This window comes from Rhinolophus hipposideros, assembly GCF_964194185.1.
Source record: "Rhinolophus hipposideros genome assembly, chromosome: 19".
In the NCBI taxonomy this organism is placed as follows: Eukaryota; Metazoa; Chordata; class Mammalia; order Chiroptera; family Rhinolophidae; genus Rhinolophus; species Rhinolophus hipposideros.
In genome coordinates, this window is record NC_138065.1 from 36,507,407 (window position 1) to 36,520,992 (window position 13,586).

General features: G+C 35.5%; 1 protein-coding gene across 2 annotated transcripts in view; it reads right to left on the reverse strand.

Annotated features, from left to right (window-relative positions):
* The window catches only part of INTS7 (integrator complex subunit 7), a 54,737-nt gene that overhangs the window by 35,054 nt on the left and 6,097 nt on the right, over window positions 1-13,586 (reverse strand). For both annotated transcript variants that reach the window (XM_081024815.1, XM_081024816.1), the window contains exons 3-7: window positions 13,162-13,308; window positions 10,890-11,027; window positions 6,863-6,909; window positions 4,732-4,931; window positions 4,139-4,261 (exon numbers count right to left, since the gene is read on the reverse strand). In XM_081024815.1, the coding sequence (XP_080880941.1) occupies window positions 4,139-4,261; window positions 4,732-4,931; window positions 6,863-6,909; window positions 10,890-11,027; window positions 13,162-13,308 (655 nt within the window). The remainder of the gene's footprint in view (window positions 1-4,138; window positions 4,262-4,731; window positions 4,932-6,862; window positions 6,910-10,889; window positions 11,028-13,161; window positions 13,309-13,586) is intronic.

Here is a 13,586-nt window from a genome sequence, read left to right on the forward strand (position 1 = left end):
ATCGATCACATCCATTTAATAAAAACCAATATACTTAGGTTTCAGGCATAGTGGGAAAACATTCTTTGTGGGTGAGACAAATATTAAAAAGTACATATTTTCAATTAAAACTAACCAATGTTTACTTAATTAAGTAAGCAACTTTTGATAGAGCATTTAACCACGTAAGTAATTGGAAATGTTCTCAAAACACTATCTCTGGAAAAAGCTCTAGGTTCAGATGGATTTTTGGCACTTTTTAAGCTATACCTTCTGGAGATAGAAAATTTCTATGTCATAGCTTTTAACCATTTCTGGGCACAGAATGAGAAAAATCACAATTCATTTTAGTAAGACAGCATAATGCCTACATAACCCTACAATCTGTCGAAGCACACAAAAAGGAAAACTGTAGGACAATCCTACCTTTAATATAGTTGTTAGAGCTACTCTTTAAAAAATTATATATATCTTGGGCCGGCCCGGTGGCTCAGGCAGTTAGAGCACCATGCTCCTAACTCCAAAGGCTGCCGGTTCGATTCCCACATGGGCCAGTGAGCTCTCAACCACAAGGTTGCCGGTTCAACTCCTCAAGCTCCACAAGGAATGCTGGGCTCCGCCCCCTGCAACTAACAACGGCAACTGGACCTGAAGCTGAGCTGCGCCCTCCACAACTAAGATTGAAAGGACAACAACTTGACTTGGGGAAAAAAAAAAAAGTCCTGGAAGTACATACTGTTCCCCAATAAAAAAGTCCTGTTCCCCTTCCCCAATAAAATCTGGAAAAAAAAAAGATTTTGCAAAGGCAGAAGGAAAAGTATCCCAGAGAGGAAACCTGAGATGCAAGAAGAGCAGAGACAGTGGAAGGTCCAAATGAACAGTAAACTTATAAAACAATAACGAATTGTGTGACAAGAAAAGATAGAATTAAGATACATGACAACAATACATAAAAGTTTAGACAGATGCAAATGGAGTTAAAGTATGTTAAGGTCTCTGTAGCGGAAATTAATTTTAGATTTTGATAAAAATACCTATGCATGTTGTAACTTCTAGGATAAGATCTAAAAGAATATGAAAAGACTATAAACTTCCCAGCAGTGTGGAGATTCCTCAAAAAATTACGAACAGAATTACTGTATGACCCAGCAATCCCTCTCCTGGGTATCTACCCAAAAAATCTGAAAACATTATACATAAAGACGCATGTGGGCCAATGTTCACTGCAGCTGTATTTACAGTGGCCAAGACATGGAAACAACCAAAATGTCCTTCAATAGATGAACGGATAAAGAAGTTGTGGTATATATACACAATGGAATACTATTCGGCGGTAAGAAAAGATGAAATAGGACCATTTGTGACAACTTGGATAAATCTTGAGATTATAATGCTAAGTGAAATAAATCAGACAGAAAAAGTAGAGAACCATATGATTTCAGTGATATGTGGTATATGAACCAAAAAAAACTAACAAACAAGACAAACAAATGAGAAACAAGAACTCATAGACACAGACAACAGCTTAGTGGTTACCAGAGAGTAAGGGGAGAAGGGGGTAGTAGATGAGGGTAGAGGGGAACAAATATATGGTGATGGAAGGAGAACTGTCTTTGGGTGATGAACACACAATGGGATTTATAGATGATGTAATACAGAATTGTACACCTGAACTCTATGTAACTTTACTAACAATTGTCACCCCAATAAACTTTAATTAAAAAAACAAACAAACAAAAACCTTACCAACTATTCAAAAAAAAATAAATGGTAAGGTATTAAAAACAACTCAGAATGCGTCCAAGAAGGGAAAAGAACAGGGGAGACATAGAAAACACAAAATAACATGAGCTTTAAATCCTGATACATAATGTATCATAGTAAATGTAAATGAACCAAACACTCCATTGTAAAATGACAAAGACTATCAGGCTGGATTAAAAATAATCCAATTAAACACTGTTTATAAGACCTATCTGGAACATGAAGACACATAAAGGTTGTAAGTAAAAAGACAAGCAATCTACCACATAAATACATCCAGGAGAAGGCTAAAGTAGCTATATTAATATCAAACAAAAAAGAGTAAGATAAAAGATACTTTAAAGAGACCTAAATAAATGTAAAGATATAACATGTTCACGCATTGGAAGACTTAACATTGTAAAGATACCAATTTCTTACAAACTGATTTTTCTATTCAATGTAATCCCAATTAAATTCTCAACTTTTTTTAAAAAGTGGAGCTTGATCACCTGTTTCTAAAATTTATATAGAATTGCCAAGGACCAATACAGTGCAAGGATCCAGAATATACAAAGAAGGACTACAACTCAACAGAAAAACAGGCAATTGAAGTGAATAGCCACTGCACAAAAAAGGAAATTCAAATGGTCAATAAACATATTAAAGAGATATTCAAATTCTTCAGTAATTACAGATTAAAACCCAACTTGTAAATGGTAAAAATGTACAAATCTACCATTCTCTCTGTTGACAAGGATGTAGATCAAGGGGCACTCTTGGACACTGCTGTTCGGAATGCAAATTGGTTCAGTCACTTGGGAAAACCGTTGACATCATCTGGTAAAGCTAAAGATACTCATATTCTGTAAGTCAGTAATCTCACATCTAGGTATACACGCGGAAGAAACTCTTGCACATGTGCTCCAGGAGACAAACAGAAGAATGTTCACAGCAGCATTGTTTGTAAGAGCCGCATGTTGGAAATGACCCATCAAGAACAAATCAACAGTGGTCCATCCATCTGACGGACTACTACACAGCAAGTAAAGGGGTAAAAGATGCAACCATATGGATGAGTCCTAGCAGTACAATGTCGAGCAAAAGAAGCAAAAACAAAACAGTATTTTGGGGGGAGACACACATAGATGGTACAACTATGAGGAGCAAAGAAACGATCACAACAGGCAAAGTAGTGGTTTCCTTTAGGTGGTTGTTAAGGTTCTGATGAAGGAAGACGATGCGAGAAAAAGGGGCAGGGTTCTATGATCCCGCAACGTTTTATTTCTAGCTGGGTGGTGGCTACATGGGTTTTCACTTAGAATTATTACTTAACTATTAAATAGACACTTAATGTACTTTTCTGTATGTGTGACCTATTTCACAACGAGAAGGCATAATACAATGAAATGCTCTTACTGGATTTGGTTCCACGCACAAGTTCCCTAAAGTGCCTGGGCACATTACCTTCTTGGAAAGACAGTATTGTTTAGTAGCAAAAGCACTAGAGGACAGAAGCTCTCTTAATTAAATTCTTAATTAAGCCCTTTTAAACTCTCTGAAGCATATTGTCTCTCTGAACCCTAGTTTCCTCATGTACTAAATGCAAATACTAACAACCACCCCATCTCTTTGGATATTTGTGACTATCAAGTCATAGTATCTTGACACGTTTAGAATATTGCAAACAAACAAACACAGCAGATTAGTTTTCATGACCTGAAATTCAAAGGTTTTTGTTACACTGTAACCGGGATACCAAGAGATAATAAAATCCATGAAGATAAAAGTAGAATTCTAACAATCTTCCGTTTCACTTCAAGCAGCATTTTTAAGGAAATGATGCATCTGTTATTAGTAATGGGTAAACAATAGGGGTCTATTTTGAGAAAAAGTAAATACAAGATATTAATTTAGTCTAAGCAATGCTATAAGATATTATGTTAAAAGTCTAGAGACTGAGACCTGCTTTTTTATTTACAAAAGAAAACCAAAGAATGTCTTTTGCTGTCTGTGAAGAGGAGAAATATACTTTACTGACTTACCCATCCAGCACCTTCCCCCTAATAAATCATAGCAGTACCAAAATTGTTCTCCCTAAAATGACTGCCTAAAGGACGCAGGAATAAAATAAACAATTTAATGGGGCTTTTCAATTAGCCTTAATGCTGCTTATAGGAAAATGAGAAGCGAGTTTAATTCATTAAAACAACCTAAACATTAAATGATACAAGTCTTATGTATTTACTCTACTTATAAAATAACTTCTACCACAAATCTCAACAAATGCTTAGACATTTTTCATATTCAAACACCTAGAAGATGACAAAGATGACATAAAAATGTAAAGCAAAGCAATTTATTACAATGCTATTATTTTTCTATATAAATTATTAATGTTCAAAGTTCAACATACCTGAATGTTTTCTCTATTCCAAGTGTGTGGTGTTTTGTTGGCAAGTAATTTCAGATCTTGAATAGCAAGTCTCTTTACTGCTTTCCTGGGGTCATTCTTCAAATACTGCAAGAGAAGCTGAATCTATAAAGAAAATAAATCACTGTGAAAAATACTGTCACTGGAATTACCATTAGGGATGCTGTGTAGTTTAGTGAAACTTCAGATGTGAGACAAGATTTGTTTCAAATCGCAGCCAGTCATCATCTATGTGCCCATGTTTAGGCCCCTTTCTCTTTGCATGTAAAATGACACTATCATTTAACTTGTAAGGTTCCGGCACAGGACCTGGCCTTTAACACTCAATTCTTGCTTTTCTTTACTGCCAACTCCATGCTCTGCCATGTACCCCAACCTTCACCTCATCTCCTCCAGGGATCCCAAGAGTCACTACTGTGAATATAGAGAAGGGAAAAACAAGCGAAAAGAACTTACACAGGAATTTATCAGAAAAAGGACTCTTAATATTATGACAACCTAGGGGTTATTATTTACCATATACTTAATATGCTAGTTAGGTGAAGAAAAGGCAGTTTAAAGAAAACTGAAATCACCTGCTTAGGTGTATCCACCAAAGACGAAGCTGCAAGCAGAGTAAAAGTGTGCAAAGAAACAATGACCATTTTGGTGGAAGGATAGGAGGTAACCAGCTGCTGTAAAAGCTGACGGGCGCTGGAAGCCAGGATGGCGTCATGGTGCATGTGCTGCAGGATGGGGATCAGCTTCAGCTTCAAGTCCACTGGTGTGGTCAAGCCTGCGTGCAGAGAGAAGTCTTACGGTTTCTGATGGTCGTTCTTGGTAACATTTCACATTTTAAAGGTCTGATTCAATTAGCAAAACAACCATTTAAAAACAAAGTATAGTAATATTACGTTGATAACATTAAAGATAATTATTATGGGAGCTAATCAATCAGTTCAATAGTTTTTTTCCAAAAGTATTTATCTTAACATTAGCTTTCCAGGACTATAATAAAACTACATAACAGAAAATGCCTTTAAAAGGCATAGTAGAGAGCAAAGTCATTTTGCTGCCTATTTCTTCTCATAGCATACCAAAAAGATATGTACATATACACACGTGTACACACATGATCAGTGGCTATAATTTGATAATATTTACAATTTTAATGAGTTCGTTCAACACTAAGCCAAGCTCAAGATGTGAACAGACTGCATGGAATGGTTCTGAAGTTTTCTGAACCTCACGTAGCAAAGCCTTGCTGTCCTGTATACACAGCTGGACTCCAATGTATCTTATCTGACCAACATTGGAGCTAAACAGAAACACCTTTTCTTCTACAGTATAGCTTTGTGATGACAGACAACAAAAAACTGTCAATCATAATGTAATACATATGCCAAAAGCTAATTTATACTCTGCAAATCACTAGTTTTCCCATTGTAAAATAATTGTTGGTGTGAATATACGATACCATTTCAACATTCAACGGCGGCTTATATCAACAAATGCCCTGGCTGTTTGGCCTCTATTTGGGTTTGGCTAAAGCAGAGAGCCCCCGGAGATGGGAAGGAAAAGAATGAGGTCAGAGTATTTATTCCCTGGTTCTCTCTCTGCAGGGTCACATCATGTTCACTGAAGGCCATTTTATCAAAGTGACCCTCTTGATAGGACTCCAGGTTTCTGGTAACCCCGCCCTCCCATGCAACCTGAAGGGAAGGCAAGACATTACCCCCTATAGCTTACCCTGCACATGTTTGCAAATGGTTCCTTCATTAAACACTCACTGGATTATCTTAATCCAAGTGTGACACGTTTCCTGCTGAGATATTGCCTGATATAGCAGGGATTCAATAAAATCCTACTCAATGATGAATGAAGCTTCCTTCTAATAATAGCCTTTTCTGCAGGAGAGCCCTTTTCTGAAGGTGGCAAAAAAAGACAAGGGAATAAAGGGGAACAGGACAAAACTCAACCATTGTATCTTGGTCTTTAATTAAGTGATTTTATTTCCTTTTCTGTAAAATAGACATAATAGTATTACCTATCAAGTCTGCTCAATTGCACAATTCAAATAACGCCCTCCAGAAAAACACAAAGGACATGGTGTTCTCTAGAGCTGTGCGATGCTGCGGTACCACAGTTCCCTTTTAAATGGGGTTAATACATGTGAAGTACAGTATGGAAGATGATATTAGAAAACTTGGCCTTTGTCGGCTATGATAAGGAATTTGGATTTTAGTTGCAACTGAAGACACTGGAGGGACATTAGCAGAGTGACGAGAGTGTCCCAGAGATCCTAACGGCACCGCTCTCCCCCATCAGAATGTTCTTCCGCTAAATATCTGCATTTCTCATTCAAATATCACTTCACTAATGCCTTCCTTGATCAGCATACATAACACCCTGCCATCTACTCTAGGGACTCGCTATCCTTCTCACTCACTTTTTCTCCACAGCACCTGATATGTCACATTTTTGTCTACAGCTACCTCTCCTCCTTCCACCACTAGAATGTAGGTTACATGAGGGCAAGGACTTTGTTTTGTTCAACTACTGTATCCTAAGCACCTAGAACAGTTCTGGCATTTAGAAGATGCTTAATAAATACAATTTGAATGAATAAATAGAGCGTGGCACATAGTTAAGTACTTAATGAATGTTAGCAGCTATTATTAACGTAACTCCCGTTAAGTCACTTCATAATACTAAAAGCATACATACCTTGAATCATTTCACTGATTTTGTTACATATTCCTACAGCAAAATCCCTTTGGAAACAGAAAACAAGTAAAACTTTAAAACCAAAACATTAAGTCTGCTTAAGTTTTCTAAGGACTTAAATACAACACAATCAGTACAGAAGAAACTCCAATATATACTCCAAATTGTAACTAGTATTTCAAAGGTCAGGTGCTGGCGGTGGGGTAAGAAATGCAACTCAAACCAAAACTCCAACCGGCAAATACAACTGAAACCAAAACTACTCATATAACCGAGAAGCACATATTCCTTGAATATCACCTGATATTCAAGGAAAAGTGCTCCGATTTATGAAAGATGCTCTGTTGCAATTCGCATCACTGAGTGACACTGTCTGAAAGATTCGAGGTCACTGTCCCAGTCTATGTTTTCAGGATATACTTTCAATTAAGAAAAGCTTTTAGCACACAAGCTGAATACATAAGCAATAAATGTCCAATATTCTGAATTTTAGAAGAACAGAGTAAAAATTAATAGAAATATAGTAGGAAAGAGCGATAGAATCGTACCATAAAAGCCAAACTATTTAAATTTAGCCATGTTTTTTTTTTAACATTTATATATGTAAAGTATTTTCCAAGGTGCTACTTTTGATTCTACTGCAAAAGAAATACCACTGAATGTTGCAGAAGTATTAATAACATGAATATTTGGGATAAAATATAACATGTTAAGGAAATATGACAGACAGTATGATTAAACTTGGGTCGTTTAGCCATGATAAATGATACATAAAACATGAAGTACTTCCCTCTGCAGTTTAATGGATGTCTAAATAAAATATTTCCTGCCATTAAAATATTACTTGCCATTTTCAATTTCATTCTCTCACAAGTGAACAGTGCTTTCCAGAGGCTAATGATACATGATGACATCATCTCTTCACAGCTAATGGAATGTATGATTGTGTACTCTTGTGTTTAGTTCTAGAATTTTCTAAGGTAGTAGGTTTAGTTTGTAAATATGCTTTGAGATTAACTGAGTTTGTTCTCAGTTCTTCTACTGTGCTCCTACTCTTTTTAACTACATCTGTTATAATCTCTGATATCTCATTATCATCCAATAAGCATTATTCTGAAATCCTGACGTTTCCCTTGTACTTATGCAGAAACAAGCACACTTTACTATTGTGCTTTGCAATAAAATATTGAAGGATTTGTGTAAAATTTTACTTAAAATTGCTTTTGTTTTAGAATTTAACAATATTTATTCTAAAATAAAGTTTATTTGCACAGTATTTTTTTGTATACTTAATATGAGCATATAATTCACTCATATACTTAATATGAGTGAATTGTTGGCTTAAAAAAGAAACTAAGAGACTCATTTTCTCAACCCAGTTCACCACAGTCACCACTAGAGGACACTTCTCTCACTGACAGCACTTGCCTGGTCCCGCTTTGTGACCTAGGATTAGCTCTTTAAAAATATAAAATCTTAATCTTTTCAAAAACAAATTACATGTGGTTACAATAGTAGACAAGGGGAGAATAGAATTAAATTCTTAACATCTTTTGGCTAGTTACTCTAATTTAAGATCCAAAATTAATAAATAGATGCTAAGACAAAAATGCATCAGTACTGCTTGAGATATCTAATCTTAGGTCATCTTTCTCTGGCAGAAGAGGTAAACTCTAATCCCCAAAACACATTATTTCATTAATTTCGCACTCTGATACATTTAGATAGGTCCTTCATGTTTCCTACTGCACTGATTTGGTATTTTTTAGTATCACAAACAACAAGTATATCATACTGAAACCTGGGATGTTAAAAAGTGTTTCTATATAAACTGTTAATTTAAACGTTTATTGACCAATTCTAAAAACAAAGAATCTTGCTGTTTCTATGTTACTTAGTCTTAATCATTTTCCAAGACAGATCGGAAATTCAATGGCTGACAAAATTAGCTTCTGATAATAACCGAAGAAAAAATTTGAACCAAAATGATTCTCATAAATAAAATCTAATCACTAAATTACAAATTTTTCATTTAGAAACTAAATTATTTTTGGAGTCACTGTGAAGCAGGGCCCGATTGGGACCCCCGCAAAAGAGGCCTCACCTCTCTGTCCTAGAGCTTAACAATTGATTAAAACCCTCCCTGCGGATTGAGCTTGGAATATCCCTTGTCCCAGTTCCCTGCTTTAGATAATTATCCGAAACTTATGCTTGCTTACTAGTCACAATGCTGTCTCCTCCCTCTGCCCCTCCTTGCCGATTACAATCTTTATGGCCTAGCATTCTTTCCAGTCATCACTGCTCCTGAGTTGGTGACCAGTTGGAAAGCCACATCGCCAGAGGGGAGGTTCCATGCAAACTTCTGGTAGCCTCTGGAAGAATGCCCAGATTTTCCCTTAAATATCCCAGATTGGTCTGAGAAAGTGAAGGCAGTTTTTGGAGTTGTTCCTTCTCAGACCACCGGTGCCCTGATAATAAACGCTTATTCTATGACCCAACTCTGGTGTCTACTGGCTGAGTGGCGCAGGCAGCATGAGCCCTGGGCTCGTTTTTTGGCCTCCAGTTTCAACTGGAAGTACATATTTAATCCGACAAATTATAAAGTATGACAACTTGGCATTGGTAATCAGAGGGTAACTATTCACTACATGTAACTCCTATCCAAAAAAGTAATTTTTAAAAAGTTCTCTCAATTATCAACTCTCAATAATAAAAATATTGCCAATTTTCAAAAGCACAAACAGGAACTGTATTTACTCAGATATTTCTCCTATTCAATTACTGCCACATCTACCCATTTTCAGCAGTAAATTAAAAATTATATGCTTTCTATTCTCTACTCTTCTTTTCCAATGAGTAATCCTAGAATTCTGAAAGTTTGGTAAGAGCAGCTGAAAAGAATATGCACAGAATTAAAAGCTGAAGACATTTGGTTATTTCAAGTCTTATCCAAATTTAGCCCATAAATAATAACATTTATTATTCACCTGATTATAAAACCAAACTTGCTCATGGCAGGATATAAAGAAATTCATAAAAAATAAAAATAAAAATTAGATATGGTCTTACCACCCAGAGATAATGTTTTGATATATATCCTTCTAGTCTTTTTTCTATTCCATATATACTTTTGTATTTTTAATAAATCTGTAATATCAGATAAGTTATATGTAACCTAGTTCCAATATGTTTCTAAAATGTATTTCTTAAAAGCTGATATACTATTCTACTCTATGATCACATTTATCTAAGAACACTGGTTGGAATTTAGGTTGCTACTAATTTCTTTTATTGTAACGCGATACCTAGTATCCTTGCAAATAAATATCAGTACACATTCTCATTCCTTAGGATTAGTTCTCAATGGATTTTCTAGGTCAAAGGGATGTTTAAGACAAAATACATATCACCATAATGCCCTCCAGAAAACAATGCTACTTTTGATATCAATCACTGAAGGGGATAATACATTTGTTTTACAGAGGGTAAACAAGCAAGTCAAATACAGTAGTAATAAAATCATGGTCAACACTTCATCTAAAAAAGACCCCTAAATGTTCTGTAAAATGACAGTGTAGAACATGACCGCTCAAATAGGTTAAAATTCGTTCAACTCAAGTTACTGTCTTTGTCAAACTGTGCACAGCTCTAACGCCAAACAGCTTACTCTGAGAAGACAATAAGCAAGCAGCAATTTAGTACTAGGGCTGTGTATGCTTGGGGAAGCTCCTCAGCAAACAAGGCTTCTGCACCCCAATGAAGCTTTCCCCAACTTCCCTAATCTATGCTGATCCTGTCCTTCTGGAAACTTTTACTTCATTTATAATTAATGCCAATTAATTAATTAATTAACTAACTATGCTGTTCTATGTATTTAAGTTTTGCTTCCCCAATAAGATGTAAACCACTTTGGAAAAGACACCTTGCTATTTACATGTTTCTGTATCCCTCAGTGTTTATGTAGTGCTAAGTTATTCCTTCAAAACCTCTTCTTAGGAAGTCAAGTGACTGAAAGGGTTCTGCTTACTTTGACTGTGCAGAGAAATTTGCAGCAGCAAAAACAGCAGCTTCAACTTCTACATTATCATGTGAATCCAAACTTTGACGAATACTATGATGAGCATTCTTCCTCTCAGGAATTATAGATGCCAAACTTCCTAACATCCTACAGAAATAGAGAAACCCAAGAAGAATGAAAATACAATAAACTCAAGGTCAGGAGAAGAAGCAAGACAAGACTGGATTACCAAACATAAGTTTATAGGTAATTCTAGAATCTCGTTAATAAAAGCATCAACTTTATAAAACGAGCAATGATGAAATTCTAACCACTTTTTCATACTTCAATATGTCAGAAAAATTCACATGGATTATCTAAAACAAGCAAAATTTTACAAAATAATCTTGAAGTACATTTCAGGTACGAAACAGAACCCAGAAAAGAAACTTTTTTTTTTTTAAAGTGTGTTTTTCCAGGTCCCATAAGCTCCAAGTCAAGTGGTTGTTTCAATCTAGTTGTGGAGGGTGCAGCTCACAGTGGCCCATGCGGGGATCGAACCAGCAATCTTGTTTAGAGCACTGCACTTTAGCCAACTGAGCTAACCAACCACCCCGAAAAGAAACTTTTGATTTATTAAAACATCAAAATTAATTTTCCAATGTTGCATAAAAATATCCATATTAGCAAAGCATTAAGAGTCTACCATTTTTGGTATTAAGTAGATCCACAAAAAAGGGAAGACTTCCCAGTTCTTTTTTCCCATATCAATAAATATTGGCAGCATGATTCTCAAACCCATCCTCAACGTCAAAAGAACAGATGCAGAGGATGCTCCCTGGAACTCATATCAGAATCTGTGAGGCTGAGGAAGGCAGAATTTGAAAAAACACAATCCGTTTTATAAAATTATAAATTTGGAAAAGGAACATCATCTACTATTTGTAATATAAACTACAGAAAGTAAAGCTTGAAAAATCTTTTCAGCAGAAAGGCATGGATTTTACAAGGCTGTAAAACATTTCAATAAACAAAACAGAGTTCCTATAATGACTTTTCTCTATGTCAATGTCCAAAGTTACCTTCCAACTTGACATAGTATCTCCTAATTATCCTATAGAGATATAATCGATTGGATACAAGTAGTAGAGTTCTGATAAACAAGGTATTAAAATGGACTAAATACGTAATTGAATTTCAATTTGAAATTACTTAAGTTAGTTTTCAAAATAAATATCATATATTACTCTAATACAGTGGTAGCTCGGGTTTTGAATGTTTCAGAACTCGAACGGTCTTCTGAAGTGGATTACATTAGAAAATTGAGGTACCACTGTATTTTATACAAGATTAGACTAGGCAATATGGACATACCTTGATTAACAGTTTGTTACTATGGAACATAAAATGGCAAAACAGCATAATCCCATTCGTCACTACTTTCTAAAAAGATTCTGGTAATATTATAAGTAACTCATAGCACTACATTTCCAAATGCAATGAGTATCTCCCAGCTTCTTCCATTTGTTGTTTTAATTTATAAGTCTAAAGTAACGGGTAAAAAAATAAAACATCTTTAAACTATGAATCACAAAAGCACTTAATTCTGAACAAGAAGAAAGAACCAGTTCCTGATGTGAAAAATATGGAAACTTAGGGAAGAAGTGACATATTACTAGACTTTGTGGTTAAAAACAGCATTGTCTGGGAAGGGCAAGTCAGAAATAAGCCCTATAATTTAGAAAAGTGCATTTTGAAAATCCCAAAATTATACAAGTGATTCCATAGACAGCAGAAGTAAAGGAGAACATGGTTCAAGCTGAATATCAGGCTTACAAACTGAAATTCTAACAAAAATTTTAAATGCCAAAAAGTAAAAGAAAAGGCAAAAGAAACTACTGTAGTTATATTTGGCATTCTTCAAGGAGTTCAAATACAAATTATGGCATTAAAAAATAAGTACATACTAAAGACAAATACAGAAAACTAACATGAAACAGTAAGAACAAGGTCAGAAAGTTCAAAATGAGCTAAGCTACATTCAGAGTGTGGTATTTGGTCAGAACACCTACCTACAGAATGTTTCAAATGCAAGTCAGGCAACAATTTATAACCAAAACAACATCATAGATAACTGACAAGTATTTACAGGTTGGGATGGCTACCATATTTTTGCACTCAGTCTTCTTATTTGGAAGAACAAAAATACTCAAAATGAAAAAAGTAAACATATTGCCTTTTTGGTTACATAAATACAACTCAAACAATATTGTGGTGAATCAGCAAAGCAATGCAGTATTACCTGAGTGTGATGGCTCTTGCTACGGGATCATTACTATGAATCACAGAGAAAATTCTCTTCACAAATTCATCCACATTTAGAATCTTCTCCAGATGCTTCTCACTTTGCTGAGTAACTTTAAGAACACAGAGCCTCAGGAAATTGTTTCTACCAAAAACCAGAGACAAAATAAATTAGACCACTTTAGCAAAGTAATAGGACACTTACAATATTAAACTGTAGCAACAGGCAAATGCTTTTCAGCATTTATTATTATCTGTCTTGTCACTAAGAGTTAAAGGCTGTAGTACTTTTTATGTGGGTACTAAGCACAAGCAGTTAGCAATCCTGCAATGCTGCTGCAATCCTGCTGCAAGACACCAAAATGGCAGGGACACAAGGAGAAGGCCTGGGACGGAACTAAACCTCATCGGCTCACGCTCGAG